We start from the raw sequence: 25,026 nt of genomic DNA on the forward strand, positions 1-25,026 counted from the left end.
TATATATATTCATGGGACGTGGAGTATAGTGTGGGAGTGGAGTCAAGGGAATTGTAATAGATATGTATGATATTGGGGGAAAGTGGGGCAGCGGATTGGGGGAGAGGGGTTGTCACTTCGAGGGGTAAAATGTATAACTATTGCACTGTGTTGTACAGTTGAAACTAATTCTAAAAAATGTGTATTTCATAATAAAAAATCGTTAAAAAAACAGTTATGGGGATGTAAAGTAAAGCATAGGGAATATAATAAATAATATGGAAAGAACTATATATAGTGCCAGGTGGGTATTAGTCAAGGGGATCACTTTGTAAATTATATAAATGTCTAACCACTATGCTGTACACCTAAAATCAATATAAATTAATATTGAATGTCAACTCTAAGTGAAAAAAAGTTGGGGAAAGATAAAGAAGAATAAGAGGGTCAAAGTTCCAGGTATAAAATCGATGAGTCTTGGGGGTGTAATATATAACTTGGGAAATATACTCAATAATTTTGTGATAGTGTGGTACAGTGTCAGATGGTTGCTGGAGTTATCATGGCGAGCACTTCTTTAGCATAGGGAATATAATCAATAATACAGTAATAACTATGTATAGTGTGAGGTGGGTACTTTTGAATAACTTTGATGTAAACCTGAAACTAATATAATATTGTATGCTAACTATATTTTAATAAAAAACTTTTAAAAATAAATATTTTTAAAAGGGGGTAAAACTATCGGGAAATAAGAGGTTCAAATTTCCAGGTATGAAAAAATGTCATGGAGATGTAATGTATAGCATGTGGGAATATTGTCAATAATATTGTGATAGCATAGTATGGTGTCTGATGGCTGGACTTATGGTGATCACTTCTTTAGGCATATAAATGTTGAATAGTTATTGTGTACACCTGAATCTAATATAGTACTGTATGTTAGCTATATTTTAATAAAAATCTTTTTAAAAAATCAATCAATATAATAAACTTCACCAACAGAATGAATGACTAATACTACATGACAATCTGATGGATGATGGGATACAGGACACACTACCCCAAAATATGGCACCTTGGACTACTGAATGTTTTAAGCTGAAGGAGTTTGAGAAAAACAGCAGAAGCCAGAAGGTCCCAGTCAAAGACCCTAAGAGGGTCATGGAAAACTTTTTCCTCCCCTACATAGACAAAGAAAAAGCATTTGCTAAAATCCAACACCCTTTCATGATAAATAAAATAAAATAAAACAAATAAACAATAAAAAACACTCAACAAAGCAGGAATAAAAGAAAACCTTCTTCCTAACAAGTAACATCATTTAATGTGTTATATGACAACATATAAAACCCCCAAACCATAACTAACATCACACTTAATAGAAAAAGAATGAATGCTTTCTTCCTAAGATCAGGAACAAAACAAGAATGTCTATTCTTTCCACTTCTACTCAATATTGTACTAGAGGTTCTAGCCATGGTAATTAGAAGACATGCAGATTGAAAAATAGGATGTAAAACTATCTCTACTTGAAGATGACAAGGTCTTATATATAGAAAATCCTAAGGATCCATAAAAAACAATTAGATACAATAAGTAAGTTCAACAAGGTCTCAGGAAAAAAGATCAATATAAATAAACTCAATTGTATTTCTATACACTTGCAATGAACAATCCAAAGTGAAATTTTAAAAAAATTCCATTTGTAATAGCATCAAAATAAAATACTTAGGAATAAATTTAACAAAAACAGTACAAAGCTTGTACTCTGAAAACTGTAAGGTTTGTTTGTTTGTTTGTTTTTAGCTGAGCCATCCTGTCACCCGTTGGCAACTCAGCGGCAGCTCAGCTCGGGCCAGGAATCGAACCAGCGACCCTGTTGCTCAGAGCTTGCACTCTTGAGCGAACTTTTAACCAACTGAGCCACTCGGCCGGCACTTATAAACACTATTGAAGGACATTTTTAAAAGACCTCAATAAAAGGAAAGACAGCCCACGTTCATGGATAAAAACACCTACTGGTGTTAAGATGATAACAATTCTTCACCCAAACCAATCCACAGATTCAATGCAATCCCTATCAGTAAATCAGTTGGATTTTTGGCTGAAATTGACAAGTTAATCCTAAAATACACACGGAAATGCAAGGGTTCCAGGAAAGACAAAACAATATTGAAAAAAATAAGAACAAAGTAGGAGGACTCACAGATCCCCATTTCAAACTTACTAGAAAGTTACACTAATCAAAACAGTGTGGTGCTGGCAGAAAGGCTGACATATAGATCAATGGAATAAAACTGGGTATCCAGAAATAAACCTTTATATTTACAATCAATTAATTTTCAACAATGATGCCAAGGCAATTCAATGGGGAAAAAACAGTCTTTCGAAAAATGGTGCTGGAATAGTTGTATATCCATATGCAAAAAGAATGACGTTGTACCACTACCTTATCTCACATACAAATATTAACTCAAAATAGGTCAGAAAGTTACATGTAAGAGTTGAAACTATAAAACTCTTAGAAGGAATCATAGTAGTAAACCTTTATGATCTTGAATTTGGCAAAGCATTCTTAGATATAACAGCAAATGACAGAAATGGCATAAGTGGTAAAAGAAAAAATAGAAAATTGAACTTCATCAAAATTAAAAACTTTGTGCTGAAAAGGATGTCATTTAGAGGATGAAAAAATAACTCACAGGTTGGAGGAAAATATCTTCAAATCATATAACTGATAAGGTACTTGTATCCAGATATATAATAAACTCTTACAACTCAATAATAAAAATATAATAACTCAATGAAAAAGGGAAAAGGATATGAATAGTCATTTCTCCAAAAAAGGTATACAGATGGCCAATAAGCACGAGAAAAGACATTTAACATCATTCGCCATTAGGAAATCAGAACTACAGACAGCACTTCAAATCCACTAGGATAGTTGCGATTAAAAAGACAGACAATGACAAATATTGGCCAGAATATGGAGAAATTTCAACCCTCGTACATTGCTCTTCAGAATGTAAAATGGGGGTGGGGCAGCCGAGTGGCTCAGTTGGTTAAGAGCTCGCTCAAGAGTTTGAGCTCTGAGCAACAGCAGTTCGATGCCTGGCCCGAGCTGAGCAGCCGCTGAGCTGCCAACAGGTGGCAGGATGGCTCAGCTTAAAAAAAAACAAAAAAAAAACAGAATGTAAAATGGTGCAGGTGATTTAAAAAATAATTTCACGGTTCCTCAAAATGCTAAACAGCAATACTCCTATGTGTATACACGAGAACTGAAAATAAATGTCACACAAAAGACATACATAAAAGTTCATAGCAGCATTATTCACAATAGCCAAAAGTTGGAAACAACTCAAATGCCTATCAATTGATGAATGAATAAAGAATGAATAAAGAAAATGTGGCATATCAGACAATAGATACTACTTGGCTTTGAAAAAGAATATTGATACACTCTACAACATGGATTAACCATGAAATGTTATGCCAAGTGAAAGAAGAGAGACAAAAAGAACCACATATTATATGATGGCATTTAAATGAAATATGAAGAGTAAGCAAATCTATTGAGACAGAAAATAGAAAATAGATTGGTGGTTGCCTTTGGCAGGGGGTGGGGGCTCAGGAAAATGGAGAATGGCTGTTACTGGGTACAGGGTTTCTTTTGGGGGTATTGAAATGTTCTAAAATTAGTTGTGGTAATGGTTACAGAACTCTGAATATACTTAAATCTACTACTGAACTGCACACTTTAAATTGCTGAATTGTATGACATATGAACTCTATCTCAATAAACCTAAACCTGTTAATGCTGCATGGCTTATAAGATATAAAAATACATATCAGCACCACAATGTAATAACAGAAATACCCATATAGAGTTTATAACCTACTTTAAAATAGGAGACAGCATTATGAAGCTGATAAAATGCTTCTTCAGTTTCTCCTACTAGGATTATTGAACCAAATTCAAAATATATTTTTAGCATGCATACCAAATACAAAACTTATCTATGTTCATTAGAAGTGGTCTTAAGCCAGAGAGCTGCACACAGCCATTTCCATATTTCAAGCTGATCCTGCATCTGACTGTCACTATATTAAAATCAATTTTATGAGCAACTGTATACTTGTAACAGAACAGCTACTTTTAAAAAAACGTTGTAATGTTTACTCATAAACCTATATGAATCCAAACAGGAGCCTTTAGAGTGAAGTAAATAAAGTTCAGCAGTTTTGCATCTTTTTGGAAAGAATAGTTTTGGATATGAAATATGTATGCTCCTTTATGATTTAAGTTTAATCAGTATAAAAATTTCAAAATAATCGATTATTATTTAGAAATCTTGATAGAAGATCCTTTAAAATATTGCCTGTAAAGCTTTCCATTTAATGGCCCAACTATCACCTTCTTTAAAATCTTTATTTGCATGTTTTCCCCATAAACTTAGAAATTCAGGAAAAAATAACCACAAAAGGGCTATCATCAAAACCATTTAAAGCTTACAGTTCAAAATGCTATTGTACCATGCATCACCTTGGTACAAAGCTTGTTTTGCAATTCTGTGTCTCCTAACAGCATTTTGCAAAGCCAATTAGAAATTAGCACCAATATGCTCCAAAAGGAAGACCATAAACACCTTTCTATGGCCACAGGCAGCTGGGCTTGCAAGGAATGAACAAAACTGCAGGAGTTACATTTCAGGAAGGCTCTGATAGAAGGTCAAGTATTAAGTCTTTTTATGTTACTGAAGGCAGAGATTCAAACCCTATGGAATGGGAGGGGCTCCGCTTCAGAAGCTATTTTGTTGGCCAGAGGCCAAATGTAAAAGAAGGAACCCAGGATACATAACAAGGAAGATCTGATTAAACTTGGCCTTAGCCACTGCATCTGCACCCAGGGCAGCAATAACATCCACCCTGCGGCAAGGTTTGTTCTAAGAAACATGAAATGCTCAGCACGTAGTAGGCATGCAGTATTACTGTCTCTGATTTTCACCTCACTGTAAGAGGTGAATCAATCTGTGAACATTTACGCACATTAGAGGACCCCACTGGTCTTCTCTAAGCCTGAGGTTATTACTCCAGGGATTTGGCCAAGTTCCAACTCATGTAATTATGAGCAACTAAATTTGCCTTGCTTTTCCACTTAGGTAGAGCATTGTTCGTTTTCCTGGCTTTTCAGAAAAAAGGGGGAAAAATTCTTCTTGAACTCGCCAAGCTTGCTGACAGAAGAAAAGGCAAATGCAGTGTACTACAAAAGTAACAACTGCCTTACTAACGAACAAGATGATGGCCATGCTTGAACATCAATGTTGTGGCAAGTTCCAAGAACCAAATAAAGATCTCAGAGGAAGCAGAACCCCTTGGGATAGAATCAGATGACTGCGTCACGTCATATCATAAGATAACCACACAAGGCTTCTCTGTAATTGCAGGGAGTGATTTCATGATCTATTCAATCCATGCAATAAAAGCAGTGTTTATACCAGGGATGCCAAAAAATGTACACATTTTTAGAGATGTTATCTATATATTACTTTTCGAAGTTGAATTGAATTACGGTAGCAATGTGTATATGACACTTGCTCAAAAGGTGGTGTTAATCAAATGAATGCGTGTCTGTCATTCATTGTATTACAATTTTAAAAGAGTATTTTCCTTTCTTAAAATGTGTATACATTTTTTGGCACCCTCTGTACTTCTATCACCATTGTAGATAATAACCTTTCTTTCATGCATTTGGGTAGCGACCATCAGCAGAGATCCAGGAATGCATGAACTAGCCAGTTTCTTTTTAAGGCCGGGGACCCTGAAAATAAACCAGGCTGCTATTCCTCAGCTGGTCAAAGATTTAAAGTCTGACAGTATCAATTTTGGGCAAGGATACAGAGAAAATAAAACTTCCATACTTTGCTGGTGGGAGTATAAACTGGTTCAGATACTTTTCATAGCAACTTGGCAGCATCAAATAAAACTAAAACTGTTCTACTCTACATCCCAGCAATTTTGCTTTTAAGAGCATCCCCTGCCCTCACACACTGCACCCAGAGATGCACACATGGATGTTCATTGTAGCAATGTTTGCCACAGAGAAAAACTGGGGAAAACTAAACTAAATGTTCGTAGAAGAATAAAAAAAAATGTAGCATAATCATATGCTAAAATATTATGGATAGACCTAAAAAACATATTGCTAAGTGGGGGGAAAAAGAATACAGAGTAACTTGTACAATTTGATACCATTCATTAGAATTTACAAAAAGCAAATATTGCTTTCTTACTTTTTATGAACATGTAACAATTATGGGAAACACAGCGCAGAGAGAGAGAGAGAGAGAGAGAGACAGAGAGAGAGAGAGAGAGACAGAGAGATTTGCAGCATTCTGGTTGCTCAGCTCTCCAAGCTCTAGCCTGGGGTTGGGAAATTCCCCACTGTTATCCAGTGTTATGATTCTTGGTAAAAGTCTAGGCCTGGCTCCCATGATAGAATCTGAACAACCCACAGCTTGCTTTTCTAGATCACCCCAGTGGCCAGCAGGCAATGAGTACATGACTTAGCTTACTTATCCTGAAAACCCCATTTGGGGTTTAGCACCTAACAGTGAAGGAGCAAAGACAGTGACAAACATTCAGGCGGGTGGCAAGGGTCACTGACCCTCCAAGAGTCAGGCAGCCAGAGGAGCAGGCTGCAGCACCCCTGTCCTCACGGCCAGCCTGTCTGGCAGAGCAGTCACCGTGGTTGTGCCCACAAAGCCTCCCTTTCAGTTCCTGCCAATTTCTGAGCCTAGATCATCGATGTTCCATGATTCCATTTGCTGTCAATTCCCTTTCAATACAAAGCTTTTCTGCTAAAATGAGCTACATTGTTTCTGCTGCTTGTGGACTAAAAACTTTCTAGATGGAGAGGGACAGCAGCAAGCTCAGCCCTGTGGTGGCCTCTGGGGAGGTGGCGGAGAAACAGGACTGGCAACCTGCAACATTTTATTGACTTAAAAACAAGGTTCAGATGCAAATATGACACACTATTAATAGTTGTTCGCTCATACTGGATGGTATAAATAAAAGTGTGTGTTTATCACCCATTAACATTATTTTTAAATGTTAATTTATAAAAGATGAAGAACAGGTCATTTCTGTGGGTCCCCAGGTGGTTTAGGTAGATTTCTTATATTTGTGAGGCGCCAGACCCGTTTGGGGCTGTATTGTTTGAAATTATGCCAGAAACACACTCGATTTAGGAATAAAATGCACACATTCTCAAAAGGGAAATCCAAATATCTTTGCAAGGATGTCTGAGCATACCAAAATATTCTGTTACTCCCACCGCTGATTTTCATTTTAAAGACACTTAGATTCATTCAATCACATTACACATGGAATACATATTTTTGGACTTTTGGGCTAGCAAAGCCACACCTAGAGAGTTGTTAGGGAACTCTCTCAGCAGCACTACTGCTCCCCAAGTTTTAGTGCCTTCCCTTAATCTGTAATGTAAACATTCCCCCAATTATGTACCCAAATTTTTAAAAGTTGAGACAACTTACTACATGGATGTCCTAACACCTTCACTTCATCAATAGCGAGGTAGCCTTGATGTCCAGAAGTTATTACTTCAAAAATCACCTGGAAAATTAAGAACAAATTACATTACTCATTCATTTTGTCAGACTTTTACCAAATGTCTCCTGTATAGAGATACGTAGTTTTGTTCATTCATTCATTCATGTTCCTACAAACATTAATGGAGCACCTAATACCTGATAGTCAATGTTCCAGGTTCTAAGATTACAAAGATAAATGAGACTCAAACCCAGGGATGTTAATGGGAATGGGTGGGTCAGACAGCACCCTACCTCAATAACTTACCTAATAAGGTTGGGGATACCATGGTTAAGAGCTGATATTTGGAAGACAGAGGCTAACGTCACTACCAGAGGCAGTATTAAGATTTGAACTGCTTTAAGATAACATATTTTCTGGTCAACTCTTTGAGGGGACTCTATGGCTAAACTGAACCACACGGGGCCCTAGGTTTTATACAACTAAAAATTTTAAACTACTATAAGCACTATGAAAGGAAAATTACAGAGTATTAAAAGAACATATACCAAGAGAACCTCCCATGAGTTGGTGGCATTGCAGCTGGTATGAATGTGAATGAGCCGACAGTGTGAAGAGGGTAAGGCTCCTTCAAGGGCATATGCAAAAACTATAAGGTGGACATGACCATGGCCATGAAGAGGAGAACTGGGACCTACAGTTATAAAGGTCAGCTGTGACCACATTACAGAGGCTCTACTCAGAGGGCAGAGATTCCAGGAAAGACATGTTAATAATGTGGAGAAGAGGCTATGCTAACTGAAATTAAGATGGCAGAGAATGATTTAAAAGAAAAAATCCCTGCAGTGGTGAAAATAAGAGGGCTTTAGCAACTCCTTGGTCATGGGAGAAGTAGGGGAAGAGAAGGGAACACGCTCTGAGGTTCTCAAATGGATGACATCTCTGAGATGGTGTAGCCACTTCAGAGAAATTGAGGCTTAAGGGGAAAAAAGAGCCAGTAAGAAAGTGATCAATTATCTTGACATGATTGTCTAAGGTGTCCATTGTCAAGCTATTATTAAAAAGGTCCATGTGACATTATTTTAACCTCCATTTACCACTAGCAGGGAACTGTACCATCAGGGAGACCATGGCTTATGCAATATGAAGACAAGTCTTAATTCACAACCCAGCAATTGCACTTTTGAAGAAATGAAAACTTACATTTCTATCAAACCTGTACACAAATGTTTATAGAAGTTTTATTCATAATGGCCAAAAACTGGAAACAGCCCAGATGTTGTTCAAATGGTAAATGATTAAACAGACTGTGGTATATCCATTGCATGGAACACTGCTCAGCAATAAAAGTACTGATATACCCAACAATGTGGATGAATCTCCAGAGAATTATGTCGAGTAAAAAAAGCCAATCAGAAAAAATTACATAAGATTCCATTTATGTAACAATGTACAATGTCAAAATTTTAGAAATGAAGGAGAGATTAGTGATTGTCAGGAGCTAGGGATGGAGAGAGAAGGGACAGGAGGGACATGGATGTGGTTACAAAAGGACAAAATAAACAATCCTCATGATGTTTGAACTGCTAAGACCTTCACTGTGGTGGTCGATGCACAAACCTATTCAGTAATAAAATTGTATAGTTCACAGCACCATGATTCACAATAGCTTAAACATGTAAGCAACCCAAGTGTCCAACAATGTATGAATGGATAAGCAAAATGTGGTCCATACATACAAAGGAATATTATTCAGCCTTAAAAAGGAAGAAGGGCATTATGTTAAGTAAAATAAGCCAGACACAAAAGGACAAATACTGTGTGATTCTACTTTTATGAGGTAACTAGAGTAGTCACAATCATAAAGACAGAAAGTAGAATGGTGGATACTAGGAGCTAGGGGGAAAAGGAAGAGGGGGAAGTTATTATTTTACGGGGCACTGAGTTTCAGTTTTATAAGATGAAAAGAGTTCTGGAGATGAATAGTGGTGATGGTTGTGCAACATTATGCATTTATTTAACACCACTGAATTGCACACTTAAAAATGGTTCAGATAATAAATTTTATGTTATTTGTATTTTACCACAATAAAAAAGTGAAAAAATTGTATAGAACTAAATACATACAAGACACACACACACAACACACACTCATACACACACACACGTACAAGTAAAACGAGAAATTTGCAAAAGCTCTGTAGATTTTAACAATGTGAATATTCTTGTTGTGGTATTATGCACATTAAGTTTGCAAAATGTTACTATCAGAGGAAACTGGGTAAATGTACACAAGAATATGTATTATTTTTTACTACTGCATCTGACTTGACAATTATCTCCATAAAAACTTCAGTTTAAAAAAGTGATTACAAGTTACTGTGTACTAAGCACATAATATGCTACATACACTGAGCAGATATCACTCCGTTATCTTATTAGTCCATGCAAAAATTCTTCAAGAATTGACTATTTCAAGAACAAAGATTTAGATACAAAATAATTGAAGAACATACTATGAGTCTACTGTAGACATAACTTTAAACCCAATTTTCCGATTCCAAATATCATGATGTTTTGCTACTGAAAAAACACTTCAACCACAGGGCAGCACTATTTTTTTTCAATGAAGGCAAAAATGGAGAAAACAATCCACAGAGCCCCAAATGGAAAATCACAGGTGGCCTCCTGATATAAGAAGTTATCCAAAAGGCATGTGCTAGACCAGACTACATTGTGCCACAAGGCCACCACACTGAAATACAGAACATGCAGTGGGGAGGGGAGGTCCAACGGTAGAGCAGATATCAAATAATACTTTGTCTTGCTCATATATTAAATATATGTTTTTCACTGATGATACAGAGATAGGGAGACATGCAGGGCTATTCCTGCAATTGGGATGTTCCCCCTACTTTTAAAGACATTACTCTAGGAAGACAACTGAGGGGGCATAAAGCAGATAAACACTGAGAGCAAGTAAAAGAAAGAGCCTTCGAGAGGCTCCCAAAACAGGGCCCCTGAGTAACAGCCAGATCCTGCCTGGTGGGAGCAGCAAGAAAAGACAGTGCAGGAAGTGGCCAGCTGCTCTGGTCAGAATGGCCACTGCACAGGCTGTTGCGCACGATCCCCAGCTACCCAAGAACACCATGGCTCTGGTCATGAAAAACATATTTTGAAAGCTGAACCCAGAAATATTGATCCATTGTTCCTTCCTCCCATCTGTCCTCTCTTCCTTCTTCCCTCCTTCTCTCTTATTCGTTCATTCGTTCAATCCATGGCTTCATCAAATGTCATCTTTATTCCAGGCACTGAGATAAGCACTTAGTATCTGATGAACAGAACAGATGAAGACCTCTTTCCTCATCAAAACTGTCTTTCTTACAGAAAACTACATTTTTATTTTACCAACTACAAGGGATGAAGCTTCTCATAAAAATGGAATCTAATCTTCATAGTTACATATAAACATGCTCATGTGGATCTATTTTTGAAGTTGACATAAGTAAATTCAGTGCACAATGTTTTATTTAAACCAATACAGGGCCTTTTCTCCTATCAAAGAAAAGGAGAGAGAAAGGAAGAAGGGGAAGAAATTAGATACCTAGAAAAGCCATCTTAAACCTCTGCATCTGTTTCCTTATCTATCAGAAAATATTCAAAGGCTCCGAGTCTTTTTGTCCAAATATGTATAGAGTATTTATTACATGCACTAGGGGGATACAGAAAAATTAAGACAATTTTATGAAACTTAAGCTTTAGTTGATGAAAAAAATAAGGAATATTTTTAGTTGGTGAAAAAATAATGGAATAACAGAACAACAGTGGCCAAATGACAATGGGACAATAAGGAGCTCATATTACTGTGATCCTTCTCTGTCACAGGACTGTCACCTCCGTCTCACCAAACCAACCAGGAAGCCTATGATACAAGCAACACAACCTTCGACTCAATTTCCCAGCCTGCTGGTATAAACTCACAGATGCGTGAGCAAGGACTTAATATACCCAGTGTCTTCATTAGACTGAGACACTGCAATGAGGCAGTGCACTCCCAATTTCCCAGCAAGATGACTCAGTAAAAGAATTACACACATGCTTATTTTTGAAACTCGTTACTTCCCTCAGTCCAACTGGAATACCAAGAAGAAAAAAGCATCTAATTATAAATACACTAAGAGAGTATTGGAATGCCCTTTTCAATTCATTACAAACTTTCAAAAGTAAGCTTCTGGAACTTGATAGGTGCCAGCTGACCTACAGCCAATTGTAGAGATAAAAAGAGGAAAATAATCTTTATAGATATGTTTATGTGTGTGTCTACACACATACATACAACACGCATATACTTATATATAACATATTAATTTTATATGACACATTTAAGTGTTTATACATAAGAAAGTGGATTATGTGTTACAAGTTTAAAGCAATAATTTCAGTGTTTCCTTCAAAAAAAAATTAAAGCAGGTTTTTCAAAAGACCATTTTCCAGCTCTTTCTTAGTAGTTTCAATTAAGGTACTTATGAGTGCAAGTTTTATTAGCCGATTCAAGTTTATAATTCAGTATATAAATATTTCAACACACACCACAAAAAGGAAGTATGATTTGTACTGAAAAGTCTGTTATTTTTAAATAAATATGATTAAATAAAGACATCTGAATTTAGGTGCTATAGAATAATCTTACATTGACTGACTAGTAACTTGATTTGAGCACCTGGTTGATTTGAGCACATTTACTTTGTTGATTCTAACAAACAGAGGGTTAAAACACACCACTCAAAAGATGAGGCCTGTCTTAAATAGGTTTCTTAAAAGCAGATTTTTTGCATCCCAAAAATATTTTCCTTGTCATATGAACTCTTGCTATCTGGCAAGTTTTCCATTTTGTACTTTTTTCTAACCAGTGCTCTTACCAAGAAAGCTTCAAAAGCAAATATAGTAATACCTTGGTTTGTGAGCATACTGTTCTGGAAACAAACTACTCACTCGTATTGCAAGACATCGCTCATTTACTCAGTTAAAATGCATTAGAAACGTTTACTCGTCTTGCGGAACACTCGCAAACCAAGTTACTCACAATCCAAAGTTTTACTGTATTTTTTTGTCAAATAAGAGACTACTCTATTGAAAGTACAGGTATTGTTCTAGTGAAGTATACCAAGTGTATGCAAAACCCAGTGGGAGTCCCTGGAATGTCTGAAAATGCCAGCATCTGGGACCAAAAAGACTGAGGTCAGAGGAAACAATAACACGACAACACTGGAAAAAGAAAAAAGAAAGGTGTAACAAATTGATTTGGGATGTGACCATGCTTATCATCAGAACAGAATACAGTGAAAATCTGTATTAGAAGTGAAACTTGGCTCTCATTAGGGAGCCATACAAAGTCTTTTCTTTTAAAAAATTCAATGATTCAAAAAACATTTATATATTGTATACATGCATGTCCCAGGTATCTTTTGTATATATTATCTAATTTTCCCTAGTCAACCATATGAGGTAGGTAATATTAACTCAATTGTAGGGATGAATAGGCTGATTCAGAAAGGTCACACAATTAGTTCATTGCAGTGTCAGGGTGTAATTCCAGGTCTACTTTACTTCCATATCTGGACTCTTCATGTTACCGAAGTTCCTAAACTAGCAGGTATAAGAGGCTATATATATACATAGACTACATACACACACACACACACACACACACACACACACACACACACACACATATATATAATACACCATTCATACACATAATATACATCCTTTTATATATATATATATATATATATATATATATATATGTTCTAAAGTTTTTACTTCCAGATTTAATAAGAAATGTAATCATCTATCTGACCTAGAAATGCAGATGCAAGGAATAGTTATATGACATAGTTTGATCAACATAAATTTTAAGACAAGGGTTGGCAAACTACAGCCAATGGGCCAAATCTGCCTCAATTTCTATTTTTGTATTGCCCATAAACTAAAGAAGGTTTTTACAGTTTTAGTGGTGGGAGGACATTAAAAAAAGAATAATATTTTGTGATACAGACAATTTTATGACATTCAGCTTTCAGCATACATAAATTAAGTTTTACTGGAACACAGCCATGCTCATTCATTTACTTATTGTCTATGACAACTCTCACACAACAGCAGAGTTGAATACTTCCCACAGAGACCATCTGGCACATAAAGCCTGAAATATTCGCTATCTAGACTTCTGCTTTAAGAGAAAACTTTCCTTCTTGGCTCACCAACAGAATGCCATCATTCTAGATAACAAGAAAGTACTTATCAACAGCAATAGTTTGTCACAGCCAAATACAATATGCCTTGCACTTTGTGTGAGAGTCCTGTATTCCAGCAATGGCATAGACAAAACCCTCTCTCCCTGGCTTGTTTGACTTGTTTCAGCTGTATTACGCAGGTGGTGTTTTAAATGCTCACTTAAGTGTGTTGTATCATTATCAATTTTTTAAAAAGTATAATTGCAATATACCAAAAAAAAAACATAGAAACTAATTACTTTGTACACCTCAAAACAATGGATAAAATAAATTAAATTAAAAATTAAACAAAATCAAACTCATTTAGCAGTCAAATATTCTATAAAATAACTAAACTACTGAGAATTTATAACACTTCAATATTAAAACCTGACCCTCAGATCTCATTCTACACAATGTTCTTTGGCATTAGTGACATTTCAGCTAAATGTTTTGTTTGTTTTTACTGAAACACACACATTTTTAGGAAAAATATCTTTGCCAACTATCCCAATCTAATTTATGATAGTCTCCCCTTATCCACAAGGGATACGCTCCAAGACCCCAGTGAATGCCTGAAACCACGGATAGTACTGAATCTTATACATACTATGTTTTTTCCTATAAATACATACCTATGATAAAGTTTAATTTATAAATTATGCACAATGAGCAGTTAACAGTAATAATAATAAAAAATAGAACAGTTATAATAATATAGTGTGACTATGTGACTATGGTCCCCCCTCCCCCCACCTCTGATAACCAAGACAGATGCTTTGGCACGAATATGCTGGACAAAGCATATCCTTAGGCATGGATATGTGGTCAAAGTGACTAGTGGGCATGGATATGCTGGACAAAGGGATGATTCATGTCCTGGGCAGGAAGTTTTTAGAATTCATCACGATACTCATAGTAGCATGCAATTTAAAACATATGAATTGCTTAGTTCTGCAATTTTCCATTTAATATTTTCAGACAGCAGTTGACCATGGGTAACTAAAACTTCAGAATGCAAAACCATGGATAAAGGGGTTTATCCTTTTATCTTTTTAAATCTATTATATTTAAAAAATTGGAAACTAAAGTGGTGGATCAGTACGACAGAATCAGAGAGCCACCCTATCTTATTCTAGAATAATTTTGCCACAAAACAATGTTTAATCATAAAAAACTTTTTCTGGATTTGGATTAATAGGACATGCAATTAATCCTCACTATTTACAGATTTTTGTGAATTTGCCTACTTAGCAATTTATTTAAATATTTTTGGATGTATCTCCTCAGGCAAGGGAAACAAAAGAAAACATACACAAATGGAACTACATCAAACTAAAAAGTTTTTGTACAGCAAAAGAAACCATCAATAAAATGAAAAGGCAACCTACTGAATGGGAGAAAATATTCACCAATGATACATCCGATAAGGAGTAAATGTCCAAAAGTTATAAAAAACTCAAGCAACTTAACACACACACACACAAAACAATCCAATAAAAAAAATAGGCAGAGGATCTGACAGACATTTCTCCACAGAAAACATACAGATGACAATACGCAACATCACTAATCATCAAAGATGTGCAAATTAAAACCACAATGAGATGTCGCCTCACACCTGTCAGAAGGGCCATCACAATAAATCAAAACAAACAACAAATACAGGTGAGGATGTGGAGAAAAGGATGCACATTTGTGCACTGTTGGTGGGACTGCAATTGGTGCAGCTACAATGGAAAATGTATGGGGGTTTCTCAAAAAAATTAAAAATAGAACTATCTATGACCCAGCAATTCCACTTCTGGGTATTTATCTGAAGAAACCCAAAACACTAATTCCAAAAGATATATGCATCCCTATGCTCACTGCAGCATTATTTATAATAGCTAAGGTATGGAAGCAACCTAAATGCCCATCAATAGACAACTGGGTAAAGAAGAATGGTGCATATATACAATGGAATATTAGTTGGCCATAAAAAAGAATGAAATCTTACCATTTGTGACAACATGGATGGACCTAGAGGGTATTTATTATGCTAAGTGAAATAAGTCAAACAGGGAAAGACAAATGTTTTATAAATTCATTTATATGTGGAATCTAAAAAACAAAATAAATGAGCAAACAAAACCCAAAGAGACTCATAGATACAGAGAACAAACTGATGGTTGCAAGATGGGAAGAGGTTTGGGGGGACTGAGTGAAAAAGATAAAGGGATTAAGAAATACAAATTGGCAGTTATAAAATAGTCATGGGGTTGTAAAGTACAATATAGGGAATTTAGTAAATAATATTGTAATAACTATGTATGGTGTCATGTGGGTACTAGACTTATCAGGGCGTTATTTTGCAAATTACAAAAATGTCTAACCACTATGCTGTATACCTGAAACTAATACAATATTGAATATCAACTGCAATTAGAAAAATAAATACAAAAAAACCCCACACCTTTTTTTGGACTTGGCTTAACAGGAAATATAACTAATCCTAATTATTTGTGGGTTCCGTATTTGTGAACTTGTCTACTCACTAATTAATTTGAAACCCCAAAATCAATACTTGCAAAGCTTTCATGATCATTTGTAAATATGTACAGAGTGGTAAAAGTCTGAGTTGTCCTACACACACGTTGAGTTTGAACAAGGCAATGCTCTGTCTGCTTTCTTGTTTTAGCTCTCATACTATATAAACAAGTGTCATTATCCCAGTATATTTAGGGCCACATTTTTCTGCCTTTTATTGGTGATGTTGCTGTTTAACATGGTCCCAAATGTAGTGCTGATATACTGTTTAGTATCCCTAAAGTCAAGAAGACTGTAATTTTGCTTATGGAGAAAACATGTGTGTTAGACAAGTTTCATTTAGGCATGAGCCATAATGCTGTTGGCTGAGTTCAATGTTAAGAATCAATTTATCAAATAAATAAATACATAAACACATATATATAAATACACACACACATACACACACATATGCACACACACACACAGAGTATGTCCAAAAAATGTATACACATTTTAAGAAAGGAAAGCTGAACTAAAATTGTAATACTTAATATATATCAATAACAAAAGATGAATACAAGTTTCGTTTGACTTCTGCAATTACAAGAAGTATTCAAAGTGGTTACCATCAGCGTCCAGACACTTCTGACTACAGCGAACTACTGCTTGAGCAATGCTGACCAAAGTGTCCGCTTGTATACATTTTTTTGGCACCCCCAGTATATATATGCACAATATATATTAATATATTATATAATATATATTATGTACGATATAGTATATTATTTATAATATATACATGTATATATTAAATAAGCTGTCTTTAACAGAAACACACATAAAACAAGGTTATGTATTGATTGGTTGACGAAAATGTTTTGACCAGAGGCTCACAAGGCTAATCCCGTATTTCCCACAGAAGCACAGTTCAGTATTCAGTAATCCAGTACTTGCTGTGACTTTACAGGACATAACTGAGAATAATGAGAATTGACTGTATTAGTGTGCTTTGGTTCACTCTGAGTCCCCGTTTCTATCCAAATACAGTAAAACCTTGGATTGTGAGTGACTTGGTTTGCAAGTGTTCCACAAGACGAGCAAACATTTCCAACGAATTTTAACTTGGTAAACGAGCAATGTCTTGCAATACGAGTAGTTTGTTTCTGGAACAAATTATGCTTGCAAACCAAGGTATTACTGTACTTGGGCATAATACAGACTCAATATTCATTTTTGCTGATGATTCCCAGATATAATATTACCTGTAGCCATGGGATATAAAGAAATGTAAAATTAAGAGAATCAATATTCATTCAATCACTCAACAAATATCATCTCAGGAGACATCTCATAGACTTTGGAGTCTTTGGAAAATTCCTTTTGCTCTTAGGTAGGAAATGTGAATGAAAATGGGGCTATATAATAAAACTGACAAGCTCAGGGGGGCCACATGGAAGGACTGACAAGCTCAGTGACCAAAAGTAACCACACAGTATGGTCTGATCATAAATTCCTAACTGGGCAGGCCATGGCAGGTAGTCATGTCTCAGTGAAGGTCAATCTTTACTTTAAGCGAGCCTTGTCCACTGTTCTTATGCATCTAGGATAACATAATTTAACATTTTAGAGTAATTTTCTATACCCCTCAAAGGTGTAAACACAGGCACCAGAGCACAAGACAACCAGAGCATAAGACCACAGAACCCCTCATTGTTATCTTATTCCCCACATAACATCTCTATGTACTATAGATGTTAATTATTAACTATCCTGTACCCACCAATGTGAAGTATGTGTTTCTCCATATTACTTTTTATCCAGTCCTACAGATTTCCCTGCTTTGCTTTCTCCCACCTGCTTAATCTACCACCAGTAGATTTCATGTACCTTCCTTACATTTTCTCCTTTGATTCTAAATACATAAAAGGTCATCCTCCAGAGCATTTTCTCAATCCATAGAGATCTTGCTTCCAGGTATGTCCTCAAAAATTTGACTCAAATAAATTCTTTTCTATAGATTTGGACATCTTCCGTCGACAGAAACAACCAGCTAAACTACTGACTCTTTCATTTGCTCAGAAAAAGTCATCCTGGATGTTGGCCTGTGAGTGGGTTGACATCAGGTTATCCTTCAAATGCCTGCCAAACAGGAGACAGGAAGCAGCTTAACACTGCTGTATCTCTGATCCTCTCTGCTTCAGTGAAAAGCAAAATTAGCTTTCCATGATGCCACATACCCTTGCTACCACATACCCTTGCTATGTGGGAGCGAAGAAAAGAAGTTTGCTTACCAACACAAATACTCACCACAGAAAACGGAAAATGTGTTCGTGGAAGTTATTTGTTAATTCCCTAGAACAATGGAGATTAAATGGTATATGTCTGTCTTCCCACACATAACCTAGTAGATCCTTTCTAGTTTTGATTTAAATAAAAAGCTAAGGTAGATTATACCCATTCACAAAAGCCATTGTTTGCCTTGTTTTGTTTTAATGAGTTAAATAACAACCAAAACCATATACAGTAAAATAAATGCTTCTGTAATGATAAGGAGGCAAAGTAAAACCATAAACTATGTGGTCTTAAAAACATCAGGAAGAAAATATGGAAGCATTGGTTTATATGGACATATTATCAAAGTAAAAACCAATTTTCTCAAAGTTAAAGGCATTCAAAGACAACAAGCTTCACGGTGCAGCTAAATATCAGTGCTTAGTCATACCTATTCAAGTTATTCTTACATGACTTCATCTGTTTTTTTCTACCAATAAACATGACTTTCCTCACTTTTTGTTTTCCCTTGACTTTGAAAACAATGTTCTTTTCAAATCTTTTCTAATCATAGCTCAACTACTCATTCTATAAAAAAATGGGATATGGAAAAAAGTTAAGGTAAAGAAAACAAAAAACATATGAAGGCTTTAGGGAGAAGTGTTGGTAACCAAGAAGCAATAGACCACAGAGAAGAATGTTAACGCAGAAGAATTACTTATCTGTGTGTGATTATTAAACAATAATCACAAGCTGAGAATGAAACTTGGAGATATGGTTAAGTTTAAAATACATAAATTTCTAAAAATATTATCTTTGAAGATTAAAAAAAAACCCATCACGTGAAATGATCTACTCCCTAAATACAGCTCTGGGTCCATTCTAAAGTGACAGACTGGTGTGTCCCCACTGATTTCTTAAAATATTCTCTTCATCTTTTTAAAGCACAAAACGCAGAGGACAGGAGTGACTGCTTAGAATAACTTTCCTGCCTGAGACAAAGTTATATTTCACTGCCACATCTAATTCCCCACGTCATCTTAGAAGAATGCTGCAATTCAATTGTCTTGCACCTGGAATAAGAGCCATAAGCTAAGGAATTTATGGAGTCAGGGAATGTTCTATTTTTCCATTAGTACATATCACTACTTCCCAAGTGTGCTCCAGGGCACACTAGACTCAAAAAATGCTCTACAAAAGCCTAAACTGATGCCCAAACTCTAGCTGGGCACCTACATCCAGCATTTGTTCCTCCTGGAGATTCGGAGACATAGCCTGGCTCTGAAATGGCTTATAGTACAGAATGTGTTAATTCAGTGCATCTTTCCATTTGGTCAACTAATGCGTTTTAACATTCCTTGGATTTGTGGACCACAATTTGGAAACACTCACCTATTAGGTGTAAAACACTTATCGCTGAGCAGCCAATGTATGCAGCTGCTGTCACTCAGGGTGGCTTTACGTGACTGTCTAGTAAAATAAATGGGCTGCAGACCAACTCAGCAAAGAAGCCGAGGTGGATGGGCAGGCAGCAAAGACTGGAGTTGAATGTGCAGAGATGGGCATGATCAAGTCATTCCTACTCCCTCAGCTCCTCATTTACTGGGAAAGGTGTCGGACTGCTAGAGTGTAATTCTGGGTGTAGCCCCCCAAAGGGCAAGCTCCTTCGTGTTCTCGCTGCACAGAGAATTTTGATCAGGCTCAGCTGGAATCTAGTCTTCATCTTCTCCCAGGACCTTCAGTACATTAAGGAATTTGTTTTAACATGGAGGTTCTAGAGAATAAGAAGACTGCCATCATTCCTTGACTTTATCCTCACATTCCCTGTTGTCACTGCCCACATGCCCCGAGCCCAGGTCCTTTATTGAGAGGAGTGGGGGAGTCCACCTACGCATTTTTCTCTTTTTAGAGCAACCATTTGAATTAGAGATCACTCCCTTGCTGGTCTCTGACTGGACTGAGAAACACTGTATTCCAAAGCAGGGAGAAAGGGTGTGAGATTCCAGCAGCCTGTCTGGGTGCATGCAGGGTTAGGAACCCAGAGAAACTAATGGGTGGCCTCTGGAAACTTGTGGGTACAGGAGAAAGGAGAGAGTAGGGGAAGAAGCAGAATCAAAGCAGAGTCCTTTTTTTTTCTTTTTAAAATCAGCACAATAAAGCAAGAGGGTGCTTGTGAGAGTAAATTACTATTCTTTTTTTTTTTTTAAGCTGCCATCCTGCCACCTGTTGGCAGCTCAGCTCGGGCCGTGAATCAAACCGGTGACCTTGTTGCTCAGAGCTTGCACTCTTGAGCGAGGTCTTAACCAACTGAGCCACTCGGCCGGCCAGTAAATTACTATTCTTAAAATGGTAGGAAGTCAATGTCCAAGTCAAAGGAAGCAGGTGCTACTGCCCAGGTGCCCTGATGAAAGCAAGTAGCAGGGTACTTCTCACTTCCCAGTGCTGCTGCCCAACAGAGGGGCAAGTTCTAAGCAGCAGTAATTAGGACAAACATTAATTAAGGAATAAAATATGTGCTAATCACCAAATATTTGACAGTTTATGTTTTAATGAATAGTAATTAACCTGCAAATAGCTGTATTTTGTGCAGGTTACCATTGTGATTTCTACCTGTAGATTACTTTCTCCTATAAATAAGAAAAGCTACATATGAGTAAAATGACTACTGTGGCAAGAACACTTTACTCTGCTAAGAAGCATTTAAAATTCTAAAAGTGCTTAATAAAGAGAGCATTAGGGGAAAGACTGCAAAAACAAGAGATGCCCAAGAAAACCTACTATGTTTATCAAAGGCACAGGTCAGTTGTGGCTAGTTTTATTGAAAACCTCCTCAAATCCAACAACTACAAAATTCATATTCTTACCAAGATGAAAAGCAACTCAGTATTTTACAGCCAAAATTGAAAGAGAAATGAATATTTTTAACAAAAGGGACAGGACAGCTGTATGGAGCCCAGCAGCGGTGCCCAACCATTGCCCCTGGAGCACTCGTTCCCATGATGTAGTCAGGCTGGAGAAGGCTGATGCCACCGGACCCTCAGGAAACTGTACCTCATTCTTTTTTGCGTGATAGCATTTCTGGAATGTTCTAGTGGAAAGGAACTTGATTCACCTCTTTTCACCCAGTGTTTCACTGAAGGTTTTGTTCCCGAAACTCTTTTTCATTGAACACCTTTTGCCATTTCATGAAACACATTTAAGGACATAGTAGGGAGAAAGCACTCAGCCAATTAGTTGATCCCTTTTTACTGTCTTCCACAAATCTTAATCTCAATAAACTACCACCATCTATTGAGAGGCTAGCACATACCAAATGTGCTTCTTCTTTCATCTTAATGCCCTGCACAGTATTTATATTTAGTACCATAATCAGGGAAGTGAGTGCCAGTAAGTTTATATCACTTGCCTGAGCTTATAAGTAAACAGGCTTAATATTCAAATTCAGTTCTGTCTGATCCAAAGCATATGTTCTTTTAATACACTGTGATGCTACCCATTTTCATACAATATGAAATTCCTTTGAAAGAGTTAATGTATAGATCTTCACTTATTATATCAAAACTATTTAATAAAGTATAAAAGTGTCTTACAGAATTAAAATATTGTATGACTATAAATTATTTTAATATACTAGTTTTCAAGTATCTGTTTACTTTATATTAACTTTTTAAATCTCAATAACATATCTTGTAGCCTAAACACTAATGTAGAGGTGATGTCTGTGGGAAGCAGATTCCCTGTGTACTGAGAGAGGGTCTCTCAAGGGTACCACCTCCATTAGATGTCTTGTCCTCAGCTTTTCAGCCCCCAAAAAGCCTATCTATAGCCTAAGAATGCATCATTTGAATATTGACTTTGATGAACCATGTTCATAAAAGAAAATATCACACACAGATGCACATACAATATCAGGATTTTTTTCTATTTTCCAATTAGAAATAAAATAGTCACATAAAAGACCCACTTCCTCAGGCAAAAGTCCTTATAGAAAAATCTATATGGGAAATTAATTCAAAAGTAGATAGGCTCATGCATGTTTCACATTTTTAAAGCATCGAGATATGACAGCCCATCTCCTCATCCTCAGTAAGGGTGTGCCAGCCACACAGGCTGGGGACCAGAGTCTGCACCAGAGAAGCCTGTCCCTGGGGCAGTGCTGCCTGAACACAGAAAACTTATTTTTCTGACTGCTTTTTTTTTTCTAATCATCTCCAGTTAGGCTGACATGTTGGGCCAGGGGTGGAAATAGGATTTGGTAGGTGGTTTCCTTCTTCTTCACCTCCTTTTCATACAACTTGTCTTTTCTCGTCCCAACTGGGAAACATCATTCAGGTCTTATATGGTGATTTTAAGGCCTCTCGCTCAGCATTTGTAAGTTTCCTGCTGACATCTCTATTGTATCATCTACAGAGTGCCATTCACCTAATAGCTTATGTTATGATTATGATAATGACTTCAGTATGTTTACTACCCAAGAGATAAAGGGAAAATAAGAGGAAAGTACTACCTTAACTATGCCTTTAAAACTTTCAAGGCTAATGGTTATTTGGAGTGCTCAGAAAACAAATGAACAAGTGCATTTTTAGTAGATCCAAACCCTTTACCGATGTTGATCACTAGGTTCTTAAACACTTAACAATGCTGTATTAGAGAGTCTCTACAAATCCACCTTTAAATTCAAAGTAGGAAGCCATTTCTAAAGAATCCTCCAATGAACCAAAAAGCTACAATGAGAATTAAGTTCCAGTTCAATACGTTAAATCACATACTGCTCAGTAATGTGGGAGAAGTCACAGAGGGAAGTAGGAGGGCTTGGGGGTTAGGGTCAGAGGTTCACAATTGGGAAGGCAGAGCAATTTATTCAAAAGAGATCAATAAAGGAAAATTTCATTGAAAATAACAATGGTCTGATATGCAGGACTACCTTTCTTTCAATATTGCTTGATAATTCCTTTTGAAAGGCTGATCTCCTAAGTCTTTATAAATTAAGTCACTTCTTTAATTTTGATGGTCTGAGCTAGGTGTGTTAAAGGCTGTTAATGGACAGAATGTTGTGTTCCTCCACCTTCCAAATTTATACATTGAAGCCCTAACTCCCAATGTTATGGTATTTTGAGATGAAGCCTTAGGGATGTACTTAGTTTTATATGCAGTCATGAAGATGGAGCCCCCATCATGAGATTAGTGTCCTTATAAGAAGAGGAAGAGAGACCAAGGTGTTACTCTCTTTCTTTTTCTTTCTCTCTCTCTCTCTCTCTCTCTCTCTCTCTCTCTCTCTCTCTCTCTCTCTCTCTCTCTCTCTCCCCTTCCCTCTCTCTCTCTCCACATGTGGAAGAAAGGCCATGTGACCACACAGACAAAATGAGAAGGCAGCCATCTATAAGCTAGAAAGAGGGCACCAAAAAGAAAGAGAAGAAAATCAGGGATCATGTGAGCAGGGCATACCTTGTGATCTTGTCTTGAAATGTGTCCTGCTGGCCTCAGCCCAGCAGATGCCTGGAAACTAAGAAAGGGAGGGTTCCAGAGGGGCAGTGGGAACATCACAGGCTTAGGCCTTCTCTACTTTGGTAACATCTCCTTCTAAAGAAGTTTCTAAAAACATTCAGCCTCTTAGCTTAGTCCATCTTACAAAAGCCTTTCAAAGCCTAGCTTAGCCAAACCCATTTCACCTTCTTACATTTTCATCTGATGAAAGACTAACCTTTGTCCCAGAGGCCATGTTTTTTAATTATACCACTCACACCGTGTTTTCCTGAAAATAAGACCTAACAGGAAAATAAGCCCTAGCATGATTTTTCAGGATGCTCGTAATATAAGTCCTACCCCAAACATAAGCTCCAGTTAAGATCATCAGCCAGATATGACTGTGGGAATAAATGTAGATTTTTGTACATGAATAAATGCAGATTGCTGGAGATAAAATTAGTATAAGACCCAGTCTTATTTTCAGGGAAACACGGTAGATAATACATTTATAAAAAAGGTTATTCGTGAAATAGAATATTTTCACTCTGGAAGAAAAACTAGTTTTTTTTTATTCTTTTGTGTTTTATAAGTAAAAACAGTACATGTATATGAGGAAAGTTTAGACTATGACATACAGCAGGAAGAAAAAAACCAAATTACAAATTGGGGAGATTTCCTTTTTTAATATATTTATTTCAGCATTTATTGCAGTATATATATATATATATATATACACACACACACACACACACACACACACACACACACACACACACACACATATATATATATATACACACACACACACACACACACACACACACACACACACACACACACACATATATATATATATATATATTTGAAACAATGGGATTTGAGATACTACTTTATACATGTTTTTTCCACTTAACAACATAAGCTTAAATTCATCATTAAATGGTCTGGCATA

At 36.5% G+C, this 25,026-nt stretch overlaps 1 protein-coding gene across 5 annotated transcripts in view; it reads right to left on the reverse strand.

Annotated features, from left to right (window-relative positions):
- Positions 1–25,026, reverse strand: part of PTPRM (protein tyrosine phosphatase receptor type M) — a 672,175-nt gene that overhangs the window by 545,221 nt on the left and 101,928 nt on the right. For all 5 annotated transcript variants that reach the window (XM_019649948.1, XM_019649947.1, XM_019649950.1 and 2 more), the window contains exon 3: positions 7,536–7,614. In XM_019649948.1, coding sequence (XP_019505493.1) covers positions 7,536–7,614 — 79 coding nt within the window. The remainder of the gene's footprint in view (positions 1–7,535; positions 7,615–25,026) is intronic.

Source organism: Hipposideros armiger, unplaced genomic scaffold (genome assembly GCF_001890085.2).
Source record: "Hipposideros armiger isolate ML-2016 unplaced genomic scaffold, ASM189008v1 scaffold_136, whole genome shotgun sequence".
In the NCBI taxonomy this organism is placed as follows: domain Eukaryota; kingdom Metazoa; phylum Chordata; class Mammalia; order Chiroptera; family Hipposideridae; genus Hipposideros; species Hipposideros armiger.